Here is a 17,814-nt window from a genome sequence, read left to right as displayed (position 1 = left end):
AGTTTGGATGTCCCACAAGCGCTCACCTCTCTGTAAGTGCGGAGTTGTCCTGGTATGTCGTAGTAGACGGTGACGGTGCCCTTGTCTCTGGCCACTGCGGCGCCAGTCCTGGGATCAACCTCCAGCACAGCACTGGATGAGGAGCTCCACACACCGGACGCACCTGACCATGACAAACACAACACCACACTCAGACAGGCCTGTGGAAATGCTCAGTTTGGGCTGAAAGAAAGTAGACATTACTGTCAGGTGTCCTCTCTTACCCTCCTGGTTAATAATCTGTGCAGAAAAGCACACAACGTCTCCCACGAGCAGCCGCTGGGCTTCGGCTGGATGAATGGCATGTTGGACGGGCAGAGCAACGAAGTCAGCGAGTCCCGCTTGCTCCGAGTCCCAAACTCCCAGCAGAGTCAGACCCACATTGACCGTCCGCACCGTCAGCGTGCCGTTACTCGAACCCTTACCGACCTGCACCAAATCATCCCTGCACACATGATATAGATGCTTAACATCATTCATAAAAAATAAATGAAATATAGTTTTTATTACAAATTAAAATTGATAAAAAAAATCATGGATCAAACTAAATAAAAGCATACCCACTGATTTTTCTTAATATTATTTTGCATAAATATACATTTTAATTGCCTGCAATTACCACCTTTAATATAGTATACTATAATGTTCAGACGCATTTGAAAATAAACATTTGTGAAGAATCCTTAGGCCTCCAGATCTACCCGTGTGACTTCTTCCACATTTACCACAGGCCATATAATGCATATCTGTTTAGACTACTATTAAAGGTCCAATATGAAAGAATGTTGTAATAAAATATCCAAAAATCACTTGCACAGTGTGATATATTTCCTGCAGTTGTGAACCTAATACACAATTTTAATATCCTAAAAGTTCCCAAAGATTTTTAATTTCAGAGAAATTCCAATTTTAAATAATGTCTCGTCCCGGACTCTGTTCACTTGTCGCCTGTCACTGACGTAATATCCGCGTTATCCCTGGTTTCCGCTCGTAATACTGCCATAGTAACCATGGCGACAGACGTGGACAACTGCGTTACATCTAGCGGCACGCTCACGCTGTTGTTGTTTCGTTCAAACATTATGGACCATGGCAAGCAGACTTTGGGACAAAAGGAGAACTAAAATGAGGATCAATATTAGCATGGCGTTATCGAGATGCCGAGAGCTAGCGTCCGCGACTAACTTCGACTCGACAGAGCACACTTGCATGTACTTTATTAGATAGGTGAGCAAATGTACATAAAACTAATCAATGTTATATAGCTCAACATGATCAAATGTTAGAATATGATCAGTATGTTACTGAAATGTTGATCTAGCTTACTGCTAGTCTCATACACACAAACAAACTAACAGAATAACTTTAACACACTCAAATGCAGTTTAGTGTGATAGTGGAGAGCGAGTGAGACAGCGATGCGTTACCTCACAGGTTTCATTCGTCTAATAAACTGTCCTGTGTGAGTATTAATTCAGCACTTGCGGGTAACGGTAGATATAAATGTCCTTATTCCTTGATATCCTTTATAATTCCTATATATGGCGCTGAAATGTCTCTCATTAGCAATCATGCCCTACTTTATCCCACAGTCATGATAAAACATCAATGTATTCACTCATCCAGAAACATTACTAGATCCATTGGCTTGACGACAAGTTTCATAGTTCCGCGTCATCAAACTACGCCTTTGTTATTGTAAGAGGTTAGCGATCCCTAGTGGAGAAAAAAATTACATGTTTTGCTTGAATTTAAAGATACAATGTCTAAACTGCAAGCATCGTCACTGTACACAGGTTTGTCAGCGGTGCCTCCAGGACATTTTCTGGTGGCAAAAGTCAAAATCCACTGAAAAAGTGGTAACCTGCAATTATTTTAAGGATCTATTTGTACTTGATCAAACTTTTTTATCTCTGTAAAGCTGCTTTGAAACAATCTGAATTGTAAAAAGCGCTATATAAATAAATGTGACTTGACTTGATCTAACCCAGTGGTTCCCACATTTTGGTTTCGCTTTATTTGGATGGTCCCTTTAACACATTCTGTTGTCTATAAGTAACATTGCCCCTTCATGTCTAATAACTCTCATTAGAGTGTTAGTAGAGCATTGGCAGACTGGTAGGGTTAGGGTTAGAATAAGTTGGCATGTAGTTGCAAAGTTACTTATAGTCAGTAGAGTTTCTGTTGGAGGAGCATCACAATAAAGAGTTTGCAGATATTAAGCAGACGCTCTACTGATACTCTAATGAGAGTTAGTTGACATGTAGTTGCACAGTTACTGTTAGTTAACAGAATGTTCAAAAGGGACCATCAAAATAAAGTGTTACCCACAGTTTTTAGAGTGGCGTACGCCCTGAGGTTTACGATCCTTCTGCGCACCCCCTCTCTTCCACTTAGACTACAGTCATACCTTTCCCATTAAGGGACAATATTTGCCCCCTAAATTGATTTTCCAGTGCATTTTTTTTTATACCTTGAATAAAAAAATGTTCAACAGAGAAATATGCAATGAAGTGATACTTTTGAATATTAAACTAAAACGCCAGTAGGTGGCAGTAAGTCACTGTCTTAATGAGCAAGTCATCTAGTAATTCATTAACAAAGCAACTGGCTGTATTTACAAATGAATCATTGACTCTCACGATTCGTTCAAAGCTGCAGAATTGTTCACAAACACAGATGTGTGCTATAGTTCTGCTGTGGCTTTCGTTGGAACTATCATTTCATTACAAAATAGAGTAAATACTGACAGTACTGTGTTTAAAGTGTACATTTTGTTTGTTGACCTGTTGTATAATGTCACGTGTGAATCATTATCAACTCACAAAGGGTATGTTTTTGAACGTCTTAAATCCACTGTGTCTATATTTGTTCTCCATGCGAGTACGTCCTAAATACCCACTTTTACAAAGGTACATTGTGTAGAACGGCAGTAATGTAGCGAGATTTGCTAAGGCAGCAATACTCTGCACACAACCTATTACAAGCACACTGCTTGTGTGGATGCAGTCAGTGTTCACTGCAAAGGACGAGATCATTTGATTGGATGTCATGTATTTACAGTATTTTGCCAGCTAGAAATACATTCTCAGTTTTGATATTATTTTAAAGGAACAATATGCAATATTTTCTGCCACTAGAGGGCGCCACATTCCAAACAACAACAGCGGCGTAGCTTGATGACGATGTGAAGGAGCGTGGAATGATGGGAACTGTTGTTTTTAACTCCACCGTGGATGTAAATTAGTCACACGGGAATCGAAAGTCATGTTCATGGATGAGGTAAAGCTCTATCTTTATAAATGTTGCGTTTAATGACATGCGGTTAATTCTTCTTAATGAAATAAAAGCAAGAAAAGTAAGGTTTAATTCTAAATTGGTTATCATGTTACTGTATTTGTCGAACTCATAGTTGTGATAACGCTGCGCAGTTTTACGTGTTCTAAACCATCGTTGTAAAAGTGCATTCGAAAACACACATTTGCCAAAAGACGGATTAATCTTTATGTATAACACATGCTATATTTATTTACATGGCCATAAACACCAGACGTGATAAACAATGTCCTGTGTGAGTATTAATTCAGCACTTGCGGGTAACGGTAGATATAAATGTCCTTATTCCTTGATATCCTTTAAATTCCTATATATGGCGCTGAAATGTCTCTCATTAGCAATCATGCCCTACTTTATCCCACAGTCATGATAAAACATCAATGTATTCACTCATCCATAAACATTACTAGATCCATCGGCTTGACGACAAGTTTCATAGTTCCGCGTCATCAAACTACGCCTTTGTTTCAAACTACGCGCAGTGCGAGCGGACACCGAGGGTAACGCGGATATGACGCATTGACTGGCGACTCCAGTTCACCCGGAAAAAAATCACAATTTTCTCACGATTTAAAAATAGTTGCAAACATTTGGGATATTGTATGTAATCAACTTAACAAAATATATAACACTGGCCTTGTGATTTTGGGATAATTGTACCTTTAAGGTAGGGTAGAATTAAATGAACGGCAAGACATTTTGTACGTGTACCCCGTTCTGTCACCTCACGTACCCCAGTTTGGGAACCACTGATCTAACCCATAAAAATTACTTCCTTTGATGCACTTTGTCAGGCTAATGTCAGATTAAAGGACATTTTAGACGTGCATTAAACAGATCATTTAGATGTTCTCACATAAAGCACATTATGTAGGTAATGTGGAAAAAAACTGCAAAAACAAAAACATTAACCGTTTCCTGTGATTGTAATTCCTGTGTAATTCCATTGGCACAGTCTTGCATTAATAAATTACATCGGCCTACATTAAATGTCATTTTTGGATTTCAAACCACATTTGATGCTTCAGATGGAGGGAGGGAGAAAAATGGCGGCGTGAAGTTGACAGCGTGAGTGAATCAGTCCGTGAATAATTGTCTTTAAACATGTAATTTTAAGTGCATCTCGATTATTATTGTGTTTTTTTTTACTTGAAAGCACTTTTTGATAATTTAGGGGTCTGTTTACTTATTTTTTATTTATTTCTGCTTTTGGGATGTTCGTTATCGTGAATTAGGCCTATCTAACATTTGAACCTTCTCGTCACCTTCACTTTGTTCGTCAGAGTTGCGTGCTCGCACTGTTGGAATTTTTTTTGGACTATGACAAAGGATAAAAAGCGCAAATTTAAGCCGATGGATGCTTTTTTAGATCTCGGTGCAAGTGTTACTGTGGACTTCGACTCGTGCTCTGGTGCAGTCGTGCCTCTACCTGAAACTCCGATAAAAGAACCATCGCACAAAAAAGGCAGGAATGATGATGATGGTGATGAAGATCTGCATTCCCCTTTAGCCATGATGATAATAACATCTCTCAAGTCCGTCATTAATGAAAGAGCTGATATCCTAGACAAAGGCATCGAAGAAGTGAAGGTATCAGTCGAATTTCTGGCAGAAGAAATTAAAGATGTAAAAGGTAATGTGGAGCGAGTTGATAAGCGGGTGACAAATGCCGAAAGACGAATCTGTGAATTGGAGAGCAAAGTACAGGATCTCTCCAGATACAAGAGGAGATGGAATCTGCGGCTCCACGGTCTACCTGAACAACCAGGAGAAAACGTCAGACAGAAAGTTTTGGATATATGCGAGGCTGTTGTCCCAACTTTTGCTGGTAAATCTCACGAGTTAATTGATGTGGTACACCGTTTGGGAAAAGTGAGGAGCGACGACACTCTGCCCTCTGGAAAAAAAAAACAACCTCGCGGAATTATTCTTCAGTTCACAATGCGTTATTTTCGGGATGCTCTCTGGAAAGCCGCAAAGAACTCTCCTTATCTTGCTACGCACCACTTGCGTTTCGCAGAAGACCTGTCCCCCGAGGATCGTGTGCAACGTAACAAACTTTGGCCACTTGTTGAGAGAGCCCGTCAGCAAGGACACCGCGCTTACTTCGTTGGTCCAAAGGCGTACGTTGATGGTAAAGAACTTCTTTTGCAAGACATGGAGGTTGTTGAATGATTTGAATTTGATTTAGTTGCTAGTGGTACTGGTCTGCCTTTTATTGTCGTGTTTCTGACTTCCGTAACAGTTCTTCAAAATGCTTACTGAAAGGGTAATAGACTATTAGAAAAAGTTACTTTGAGGTTCTTCTGCAGATTTATTATGTTATATAATAAATTATGTTATATATAATTGTATTTTATTTTTTTTATTTTTTTATTTTTTGAATGACCCCAACCTTGTTTATATTTACAGGTAATTGTTTTCTCATTTAAAGCATGTCATGGACTGGCTCACTTTTTACAGTTCAGGTGTCAAATTGTTCTAATGTTTCCTAATCTTTCTGTTTGTTCAATTAACACAAGAGGGTTACGTAATGATGTCAAACGTAAAGCTATTTTTCTGTATGCTAAATCTCTTAACACTGATTTTTGTTTTATACAAGAGTCTCACGCAAATTCTAGCGATTTTAAGTTTTGGAAATCACAATGGGGTGATGAGTTGTTTTCTTCATATGGTTCTAATCTTTCAGCAGGCGTCTTAACTTTAAAGCACAAGTTTAAGGGTAAAATAATAGAGACAATTTCTGATCCTGAAGGTCATTTTCTTTTTTTATTAGTTACCTTAAATGATTGTATCTTTGTCCTGGGTAACATTTATGGATTTAACACAGCAAAAAATAACTTTAAATTGTTTAATTCAATAGAAACGCATTTAGACTATTTCAAATCTAAATATTCGAATTTGCATGTTATTTTGGGTGGAGACTTCAATCAAACTATAAACAGCTCTTTGGATAGATCACCACCTAGAATATCTAATGGTTCATCAGGTATCTGTGAGTTGATTGCCCGTTTTGGTCTGACTGATATTTGGAGGGAAAAACATCCTCATGCTTCACAGTTTACCTGGTTTAACAGCTCTGGTTCATTGAGGTCTATGATTGACTTCTGGTTAATATCTGACTCTTTATCCGATTATGTCACTAAGGTTGAACTTTTGCCTTCTCCACTGTCCGATCATAAGTCTATTATTCTGTCTTTTGATAACCCATCTTACTCAAGAACATATAGTTCTTATTGGAAACTAAACTCTGCTTTATTAGTGGATGAGGAAACTTGTCAATCTGTAATTTCTAAGATTCATTTCTTTTTTAATAAAGCACAAGCTGAAAATAATTTTGGCTCTAATTGGGAGCTATTAAAATACAATATTAGGTTAATGTTGTTTAAAATTGGATCTCAAAAAGCAAAGCAATACAAATCAGAGGAACTTAACATTGTTAAAAGAATTGTCTGTCTCTCTTGCATCCCCTTTGAAAATGTATCACTTGTCCAGAAATTAGAATTGGCCAAACTTCAAAACTCATTAGATAACTTGTATATCGGTAAAGCAAAGGGTGCTTTTGTTCGTTCAAGAAGGAGATGGATGGAAGAGGGAGAGCGAAATTCCAATTATTTTTTTAAGTTAGAGAAACAACGTAATCATCTCAATTCTATAAATAGTCTTAACATTAATGGAGTGGTTTTAAAAGATCATAAAGAAATTTCTAATTATTGGGAAGAATTTTTAAAAAAATCTTTATCGTTCTAGACACGCTCAACAAAAGTTGGATTTATTTTTTAATTCTCTCGACTCAGACCGTATCTCCAAAGTTGATGATATTGGAAAAACTCTGTGTGATGCTCCTATTCAAATTAAAGATGTTTCTGAGGCGATCGACAAGCTGAAATTGAATAAATCTCCTGGAAATGATGGTCTGACCACAGAGTTCTATAAGAAATTCTCAAATATTCTTTCTCCTTTTCTTCTCCAAGTGTATTTAGAAAGCCTACTTAAGGGAACTCTCCCAAGCTCCATGACTCAGGGTGTTATTAATTTGATCCCTAAGCCTCAAAAGGACCCTGCGCAACTTGAAAATTGGCGAACTATAAGCTTGCTAAATAATGATTACAAAATACTAGCTATGATTTTTGCTAAAATAATTAAATGTGTTTTAGATAATATAATAGATGACTTTCAATCAGGTTTCATGAAAGACAGACTAATTGCAAATAACATTTGACTTGTTCTTGATATTTTAGACTATTCTGATATGATCCCCGACGATGGTTTCTTGTTTTTTCTTGATTTTTATAAAGCTTTTGATTCTGTTGAGTTTCCTTTTATTCTTAAATCTTTGAATATTTTTGGTTTTGGCCCCAACTTTATCAATGCAATTCAAACTCTGTACAATAACGCCAATGCTTCAATTAAATTACAGCATGGTACTACTCATAGATTTAATATTGAAAGAGGCATCCGTCAAGGCTGCCCAATATCACCATATCTTTTTCTGCTTCCTATGCAATTATTAGCCATCCACATTCAAAATAGTAATTTGAAAGGTATCTCTGTTACAAACCAATCAATATTAATAAGCCAATTGGCTGATGACACAACTCTGTTTTTAAATAATAAAGATCAAGTTTCTGTAGCCTTAAAGATAATTGATCTCTTCTCATCTGCTTCTGGGTTATTTCTTAATGTTCACAAATGTGAACTCTTAGCTATTAAACAGTCCATTGATGTTAAAGTCTGTGACATTCCAGTCAAATCCGAAGTTAAAAACTTGGGTATAATCATATGTAAAGATCAGAAAAAAAGATCAAAACTTAACTTTGAACCTCTTATTCTTTCTATTCAACGCAAATTCAATTCTTGGTTACAGCGTGATCTGTCTATAACGGGTAGAGTGTTGCTTTCTAAAGTTGGGTTATCTCGGGTTATCTATCCTGCAATGGCTCTAGATGTTCCTGTGGAGATTTGTAGAATGCTGGACAAAATGATAGTAAACTTTGTTTGGAAATCTAAAAAGCATTTCATTAAAAAAAGTGTTATGATAGCTGATCGGACAATGGGTGGCTTTGACTTTGTGGACTTTTCCACTCTTAATAACTCTTTCAAGATTAAGTGGATAAAATCTTTTTTGAACAATCCTACTTCTTCTTGGAATATTATTCCAAATCATATTTTCAATTCAGTTGGTGGATTGCATTTTTTATTGCGCTGCAACTATAACATCTCAAAAATACCTTTAACTCTTTCTAGTTTTCATAAACAGGCTTTAATATGCTGGTCTTTAATATATAATTATAATTTTTCTCCTCATAGATATTTTATATGGAACAACCAAAATATTAAATATAAAAATAAATCTCTTTTTTTAGATAATTGGTTTGATAAAAAAATACTTTTAGTGAGTCAACTTTTAGATGAAAGGGGTGTCTTTGCTCTCTTATGAACACTTTATGCAAAAATTCTCTTTTCCAGTCCCCCCAAGAGAGTATGCCATTGTGTTTGGTGCTATTCCTGATAGTGTGATACCTTTAGTCAAACCTGGCCCTAATGGTCCTTTATTCTCTCCACTTATTTTTGACAGCACTAATATATTTGTTGATCAATGTCCTCTCAGCAGCTTGTCAAACAAGAAAATTCGCTCAATTCTAAGCAGAGATCAGATATCTTTGCCTGCTAGTGTAAGCTTTTGGAATAACAAATTTGATGATATAGTATGGGAAGATTTCTGGTTTCTTCAGCGAAATTTTTTTTTAACTAATAAAGTGGTTGAAGTCTCTGTCAAAATTATTCACAATTGCTACCCAGTTAATTATATATTTGCTAAATTTAATAATAGTATTTCTCCTTTGTGCTCATTCTGTCATCAGTGTGATGAGACAATTATTCATTTATTTTGGGAATGTGTGTATTGTAAAAAATGTTGGCTTGATTTTTCAAACTTTGTTAAAAGGAATATATCCTTAAACTTCTATATAAGCCAGAAAATTGTATTTTTTGGTGACTCTCTGAAATTAGATCCTTATCATTTTAAATTTGTTCTTAACTTGCTACTTTTTCTTGCCAAATTTTATATTCACAAGTGTAAATTTTCAAAGAAAACTCCTTTTTTATTTTTAAGAAAGATTTTGATATACATCTAAATTCTTTGAGGAACTCTAAAAACTCTATTGCTTGTAAGACTCTACAATAGTGTAAATCATTTAAGCTAGTTTAATATTCTTTTTTTATGTAACCCTCTGTACTGTGTATTGTTTAGTATTGTGTATTATTATATTGTTTTCTGTATTGGTTATTATTGCAAAATAAGAAAAAAAAAAAAGAAAAAAGAAAAGAAAAAAAAAGTGGGCTGAAGGCTTCACCAGAAGCAAATACTATCAATTAACAACCTTGTAGCTTACAGTAAGGCTGACTTTAAAGGTTCATAAGTTAGTTACATATCAATTTCCCTATGAAGAAATTAAATTGAGTTTTTATTTCTTTAAAAAAAAAAAAAGATGCTTCAGATGCTCCATTTCTCTGTGTGGTAAAACGATTATATATTTTAGTATTAAATTATTTAGGATAATTTTATCACAGTATATGGGCGTGTCGGCCATTCTTATATTCATTTAAAAAATAAATCGATTTTATATGGTAGAAATACAATATCAGAGTTGAAGAGTTTGTGATGACCTGGGGAGAACAGTCATGTGTTGCAGTAATGCTCACTTGTGCAACAAGTGTTTGTTGCTGTTGAATTTGATGCAAAATATTTAGTCCATGCTTGATAATATCTGTAGACATTAAAATATTATCCTACGTTAAATATAAACATGGCCGTGGCTGATTTGTCTTGCAGTGTAGGGACTGTGTAAGTGCATGTCAGGTAGACGTTGGTCTGATTTCCAGACTTCGCTGCACCTGTTGGTGGAGAAGCTGAGCAGGGAGTTGTGGCTGTGTAAGGTTTCTCCTGTGCTGTCGTGGAAATGAACGGTGAAGGTCAGAACGGCTCCCAGCGGGATGGCGGACACAGTCTCTCGGTTAGACGTGTACATCACTGGACTCGTGCTCAGACGCAGGTATGAGACGGTCACCACCTTAAGCAACAGAACACAAACACTGCTGAGTCGGAAACATCACCAAAACATTCAGATAAGAACTACTGTGAATTACAATATAAATATGCGAGTGATAATGTGCAGTCAGCCAATCATTAGTCGCTAAAAATGAATCACAAAATGTTTAATTAGCAATATTATTATTCTGAAATTTAAGTTACTTAACCGTGTCCTTAATGGAGAACAAAATAGAGGATATTAGGTTCTGTAAAATGCACTTAAAACTGTGTAGAAAGATCATCTGTGTGAAGACATGCATGGTGCTCTGCCAGTGCAACAGTGTTACCTTCACAGCGATGATGACGGTTTGATTGACGCCGAATGTTTCCTGTGAGCTAATCTGTAGAGAAGCTGTTCCTGTCAGAGATCCAGATGTCAGAAGACCTTTATCATCCACTTGAATGAGAGCAGCTCTGTCCGGACAATCCAGCACACGGTACGACAGGGACCCCTGCCCATCTCTACAGGAAGTAACACAAAGTTGACACGCAAAGAAATAGACAAAAAGACAACCACAAACTGAACCATTTTTGTCTGTCAAGTTACTCAATATTCTTCAATGGATCAATTCTTAACACAATTCTGACTATAACACGTAATTGTGAGTATGATGTAAATGTAAACTCGCAATTATCTTTTAAAATGTTTTATTATTTTTTATCAGTTTGTACACACACATTTATGTTAGTTTAGTTAAAAACACTATTTAACTGTGAATTTGTGGCCGTATTGTATTTCACACTAGGTTATTACTGATATGCTGGTCATACCGTGTTTACTGTATTTTGTAGGGCAGTACAGCTCACATTCATGACAAAGCAACATGGTCAGCTGTTTCTATACGTGTTGAGCTATATATAGATACAGCTATACGTGTTGAGCTGTGTCTATACGCGTTGAGCTGTGTCTATACGCGTTGAGCTGTGTCTATACGCGTTGAGCTGTGTCTATACGCGTTGAGCTGTGTCTATACGCGTTGAGCTGTGTCTATACGCGTTGAGCTGTGTCTATATATGTGTTGAGCTGTGTCTATATATGTGTTGAGCTGTGTCTATACGTGTTGAGCTGTGTCTATACGTGTTGAGCTGTGTCTATACGTGTTGAGCTGTGTCTATACGTGTTGAGCTGTGTCTATACGTGTGTTGAGCTGTGTCTATACACGTGTTGAGCTGTGTCTATACACGTGTTGAGCTGTGTCTATACACGTGTTGAGCTGTGTCTATACGTGTTGAGCTGTGTCTATACGTGTTGAGCTGTGTCTATACGTGTTGAGCTGTGTCTATACGTGTTGAGCTGTGTCTATACGTGTTGAGCTGTGTCTATACGTGTTGAGCTGTGTCTATACGTGTTGAGCTGTGTCTATACGTGTTGAGCTGTGTCTATACGTGTTGAGCTGTGTCTATATATGTGTTGATCTGTTTCTACTGTGTCTATATGCGTTGGGCTGTGTCTATACGTGTTGAGCTGTATCTATATACGTGTTGAGCTGTATCTATATATGTGTTGGGCTGTGTCTATACGTGTTGAGCTTTGTCTATACGTGTTGAGCTTTGTCTATACGTGTTGATCTGAGCTGAAGTACCTGTTAGTTTGGAGCTTCAGCAGGGAGTTTGGTGACATGAGTATCTCCTCCGCTTGAACTTCTGGGTTTAACAGCTGCAGTTTCTCATAGACCTGAAATTCGATGTATGTATAGTCAATCTCTGCTTTCTGATAGCAAAAGAATGACAGAATGAGTTTCCGTTTACCTGGATCTGTATCTCATCATGGAGTTCAAGTGCATTGTCCTCCAGATGTCCAGCCAGAGGAACAGTGGCCTTTACCACCACCCTCAGTCCAGTGCGGCCTTTACTCCTGCCAAACACACTCATGGCAAAGTTGTGCTCCGCGCTGAGCTGCACAGACGCCTGCAGGAGAGATCACACACACACACTGCTTACACTGAAGCACAACACCACCAGACACTGGGGTCAAGGCTCACCACAGAAATGTGTCGACGCAAACTAACAAATAACTTTTGTTCTTCAAATAACTTGCAACAACCACTTTAAAAAATATATATATTTTCACATTTTTTTATTTGATATTTGATAACACCATAAAATTGTTACATTGTTACATAGGTTACATGTAGTTACTATAGTAATAACTACAAATTATGCATAAATACATACAACTAACCCTCAACCAAACCCTAATCTTAACCCTATTACTATAGTACATGAAGTTACTTAATATTATTATTAAATGTATAATTACAGTGTAACAAAGACACCTCAAAATAAAGGGTTACACTTTATTTTAAGGTGTCATTGTTACAGTGTAATTATATATTTAAGCACAGAGTAATATTAATATTCTTACTACATGTACTTACAATAGGGTTAGGATTTGTTTGAGGGTTAGTTGCCTGTAATTATGCATAATTTACTGTTATTACTACATGTAACAAAGACATTGTAAAATAAATTGTTACAAATAAAGTGTAACCTTATATTTTTATATTGGTGCCATGTTCATTTATATTATTATTATTTTTAAAAAAGGTCTAGATTATTCATTTTTAAACTAGTGTTTTGCTGTAAACAATTTATATGTACATTGAAACAACAGTTGTTCATGTCTTTTTCCTTTCCTTTCACTTTTTTTAATTGTATTGAGAGCAAATGCAAAAATGTTGAGTGTTTTACTCAATAAAACATCGTCATTTAAATAACATCGTCAATACTTGAGAAGAGTATTGAGATACGAGCTCTTACTGTGATGAGGTTAAAATCAACACGAATAGTAAAACCAAGCCGTGTGCATCAGAGGAAGGGTGTTGTTCTGACCTCTGCGTGGCGTGTGTGGACGTCCAGAACGTCTCTCTTCGTCACAGACCAGTGGAAGGTGAGGCCGGGAAGAGCGTTCCCGAAAGAGAAGGGCGTCTGACTGCTGCTCAGGCCCATCACATACACCGGCATCTACAGCAAGACACCAAAGCTGTGTGACAAGACAAAATACCCTAGACAAACATGTGCAGATCATGATGTGCGTTTACCAGAGTCCCCGTCTTCATCCTGGTGATGGGAGCTCGGATTCTTATGGCCTTCAGCTGCACCACCTCAATGTCCACTTGATCCTGGCAATAACAATATCTAAAGGTTTAGTTCACACAAAACTGAACACTCGGTCATCAAGCACTCACTCTCATGTCGTTCATCTTCGAAACACAAATGAAGATATTTTTAAGGAAATCTGAGAGATTTCTGTCCCTCCTTTGAAAGTGTGTTCACCCAAAACTATACAGGTTCTATACAGATTGAGTTGTGTCTATACATGTTGAGTTGTGTCTATACATGTTGAGTTGTGAGCTGTGTCTATACGTGTCGAGCTGTTCTATACGTGTCGAGCTGTTCTATATGTGTTGAGCTGTTCTATATGTGTTGAGCTGTGTCTATACGTGTCGAGCTGTTCTATATGTGTCGAGCTGTTCTATATGTGTTGAGCTGTTCTATACGTGTTGAGCTGTTCTATATGTGTTGAGCTGTGTCTATACGTGTCGAGCTGTTCTATATGTGTTGAGCTGTGTCTATATGTGTTGAGCTGTGTCTATATGTGTTGAGCTGTTCTATATGTGTTGAGCTGTGTCTATACGTGTTGAGCTGTTCTATATGTGTTGAGCTGTGTCTATATGTGTTGAGCTGTTCTATATGTGTTGAGCTGTGTCTATATGTGTTGAGCTGTTCTATATGTGTTGAGCTGTTCTATATGTGTTGAGCTGTTCTATATGTGTTGAGCTGTTCTATATGTGTTGAGCTGTGTCTATACGTGTTGAGCTGTGTCTATATGTCGAGCTGTGTCTATATGTCGAGCTGTGTCTATATGTCGAGCTGTGTCTATATGTCGAGCTGTGTCTATATGTCGAGCTGTTCTATATGTGTTGAGCTGTTCTATATGTGTTGAGCTGTTCTATATGTGTTGAGCTGTGTCTATATGTGTTGAGCTGTGTCTATATGTGTCGAGCTGTTTCTATATGTGTTGAGCTGTATCTATATGTGTTGAGCTGTTCTATATGTGTTGAGCTGTGTCTATATGTGTTAAGCTGTATCTATACGTGTTGAGCTGTATCTATACGTGTTGAGCTGTATCTATACGTGTTGAGCTGTGTCTATATGTGTTGAGCTGTGTCTATGTGTTGAGCTGTGTCTATATGTGTTGAGCTGTATCTATACGTGTTGAGCTGTTCTATATGTGTTGAGCTGTGTCTATACGTGTTGAGCTGTGTCTATATGTGTCGAGCTGTGTCTATATGTGTCGAGCTGTGTCTATATGTGTCGAGTTATGTCTATATGTGTTGAGCTGTGTCTATGTGTTGAGCTGTATCTATATGTGTTGAGCTGTATCTATACGTGTTGAGCTGTTCTATATGTGTTGAGCTGTGTCTATATGTGTCGAGCTGTGTCTATATGTGTCGAGCTGTGTCTATATGTGTCGAGCTGTGTCTATATGTGTCGAGCTGTGTCTATATGTGTTGAGCTGTGTCTATATATGTTGAGCTGTGTCTATATGTGTCGATCTGTGTCTATATGTGTCGAGTTATGAACGTTTTGGGTGAATAGACTTACAATGGAAGAACAGAAATGAGCAGATTACAATAAATCTTCATTGGTGTTTTGGAGCTGAAAGAAAGTCTTGTGTGTGGAACGACATGAGTGAGAACAACTGATGACCATTTACATTTTTGGGTGAACTATCCCTGTAACTCATTCACCACACAGCTCAAAATGGTTTCGCCAATCTCCACATGTGTTTGCAGAGAAGCATCACCTTTGACACCACCACTAGTTTGCCCGTCTCCGTGTCGACCGCCTGAACCACGCCGGTCACGCTCATGTTGCCCACCGACAGGCCCTGCACGTGCCCCAGGCTGTTGACCGAGGCGATGTGGTCCCGGGAGAGAGAGAAGAGGATGTTGGACTGCGGCTGCGGGCCTCCCTCTGATGTGATCTATAAATGAACAGATGCAATTCACCCTGACATCAGAAGACCGACCATAGACGTGTACATGACAGACCTCTCAGATGAGTGCTGTGAGGCGGCACACGTGTTAAAGAAACGCCTCGGAGCGAATGGAGAAGATGAAATAAGGAGATAGAAAGTGGATGCGTTTTTCTTTTACTTTCTGAAGCGGGGATGTGCATGTTCAACACTGATGCAGTAATGGCGTCATGACGCTTCATGCACAGATGTAGCTCTATAGAGTAGATCTACAGATGTAGCTCTATAGTTCTCCACATTAAAGGAGAACTCTGGGCAATTTTTAAGTTAATCTTGATCGTTATACCTTTGTGAGTTCTGTCTATAGAAAAAACCCAAACCGGATTGGTGCTTGCAACATGGAGCTGCTACCGCTAATACCCAGAGCTCACTCAGCTAACGGCAGTTATGAGGGCATATTCATAAAGAGTGTTTTTGTGCCTCTTAACAGACACAAAATGCAATTAAAATGTCTGTCCAACATGAACAGGGTCCTTACATGACAACAAGATGCGTTTAGCAATCTAGCCATTGTTTAAATTCAGCTAAATAGTGTTTTAGACGGCTAGCTGTAGTCTCGCGCTGAAGTCCCGTGGGAACTCCCGTTGTAGCCGGGAAAGGTAAATAGAAGTGTGCAGGAGGAGGAGCGTCGTGTGTGTGAAGAGTGTGAGGAGGAGCGTCGTGTGTGAAGAGTGATGATCGGAGTTGCTCACAAATGAAGAAGAAATGGTTCGTAACGTAACTATGGAGAATATAGAAGATTTTGAACACATGGAAGAGGCTTTGGAGTTTGATGGTCGTCCTTATTTATTCGAACCCGAGTATACAGACGAAGAACTAGCCTCACACTCTTCACACACACACAACCGGCTACAACGCGAGTTCCCACGGGACTTCAGCGCGAGACTACAGCTAGCCGTCTCTAAAACACTATTTAGGTGAATTTAAACAATGGATAAGTTACTAAACGCATCTTGTTGTCATGTAAGGACCCTGTTCATGTTGGACAGACATTTTAATTGCATGTTGTGTCTGTTAAGAGGCACAAAGACACTCTTTATGAATATGCCCCATAACTGCCGTTAGCTGAGTGAGCTCTGGGTATTAGCGGTAGCAGCTCCGTGCTGCAAGCACCAATCCGGCTCGTTTTTTTTCTATAGACAGTACTCACAAAGGTCAAGATTAACTTAAAAATTGGCCGGAGTTCTCCTTTAAGAGATTAAAAAAGCTGGTTGGAGGACCACTGACAAACATCATGTCATAAATGTTGTCTTTCAGGCTCAGGCTCAGAGTGCAGTGCTTCTCAACACTGAAGAACATGACTTGTGTCGACCATCATCCACTCATCCAGCACAGTCTCATTCACTAATTATTGTGTGGACTGGTCATTTTTATATGCACAGGAGAACTAATGCGAGAACACATGCATATTCACAATTTGTTCTCAATGAATTTGGAGTATATTCTAAATGAGTGACTGCATGCTTGAGGTTTAGTAATTTGCATTAAATATTTTTGTACATTTTAGAATACATTTTTGTACAATAGCTATGAATCATGAACAATGATTTGTTCGTGAAATCGTAGACAAATTTCACACATGCACAGTTAGTGTGTGGCTATGGCTAGTACATGCATGCAAATCAAAAGATTAATTAATGTGATTACTTTGCAGATCAGTTTCATCCACCAGAATTATTTAATTCTGAACTAAAAGAAAAGGTGTCCATGTAAACGCAGCTACTTCTATGCAGTATTGGCTTGTGGTGTGTGTGTGTGTGTGTGTGTGTGTGTGTGTGTGTGTGTGTGTGTGTGCAACAGCTCATTTACACACCAGATATGAGTGCACTAGACAAGAGGAAAGAAACTGAAATGTTCTGGAATAAATACAATAATTACGTACCTGCATCATTGCTCCAACTATTAGAGTGACTTTCCTGGGCAGCAGTCTGAACGGGGGAAAGACCTACAGACCACAGAAACACATGCAAGAGAGAAATCTTCAGGAATCATCTGAGGATCCACTACGAGTTTTCAGAAGTAACGGTGTGGCTTCAAGAGGCCAATCTTACATGTGTGTTTCCCCCCCCCCCCATGCGCTTTAGCTACTATTTACAGTCAATCATTTATATTCAATTATTCAATCATTTTTACCATTTATCATCCATATCATTTAATCGTGTTATTTCCATATTACTTACTATTTTAATTGAAATGTGATCTAGTGGGGAAAACAATATAGTTTGTGAGTATTTGTGTCGGCCTTGGTTCATTTGCTGTCGTAGGCTGTAAAGACACTTATAAATAAATGGAATAATTTAGCGAA

At 38.0% G+C, this 17,814-nt stretch overlaps 1 protein-coding gene across 1 annotated transcript in view; it reads right to left on the bottom strand.

Annotated features, from left to right (window-relative positions):
• Nucleotides 1-17,814, bottom strand: part of nup210 (nucleoporin 210) — a 54,868-nt gene that overhangs the window by 5,990 nt on the left and 31,064 nt on the right. Inside the window, exons 24-33 of the mRNA XM_079588016.1 lie at nucleotides 17,392-17,454; nucleotides 15,279-15,458; nucleotides 13,510-13,590; nucleotides 13,301-13,432; nucleotides 12,218-12,376; nucleotides 12,052-12,143; nucleotides 10,756-10,930; nucleotides 10,273-10,448; nucleotides 264-484; nucleotides 27-163 (exon numbers count right to left, since the gene is read on the bottom strand). Of these exons, the coding sequence (XP_079444142.1) occupies nucleotides 27-163; nucleotides 264-484; nucleotides 10,273-10,448; nucleotides 10,756-10,930; nucleotides 12,052-12,143; nucleotides 12,218-12,376; nucleotides 13,301-13,432; nucleotides 13,510-13,590; nucleotides 15,279-15,458; nucleotides 17,392-17,454 (1,416 nt within the window). The remainder of the gene's footprint in view (nucleotides 1-26; nucleotides 164-263; nucleotides 485-10,272; nucleotides 10,449-10,755; nucleotides 10,931-12,051; nucleotides 12,144-12,217; nucleotides 12,377-13,300; nucleotides 13,433-13,509; nucleotides 13,591-15,278; nucleotides 15,459-17,391; nucleotides 17,455-17,814) is intronic.

The sequence above is a fragment of the Phoxinus phoxinus genome (genome assembly GCF_949152265.1).
Source record: "Phoxinus phoxinus genome assembly, chromosome: 18".
NCBI lineage: Eukaryota > Metazoa > Chordata > Actinopteri > Cypriniformes > Leuciscidae > Phoxinus > Phoxinus phoxinus.
Note: the sequence above shows the minus strand (reverse complement) of the source record. Positions and strands in the feature narration are given on the sequence as shown.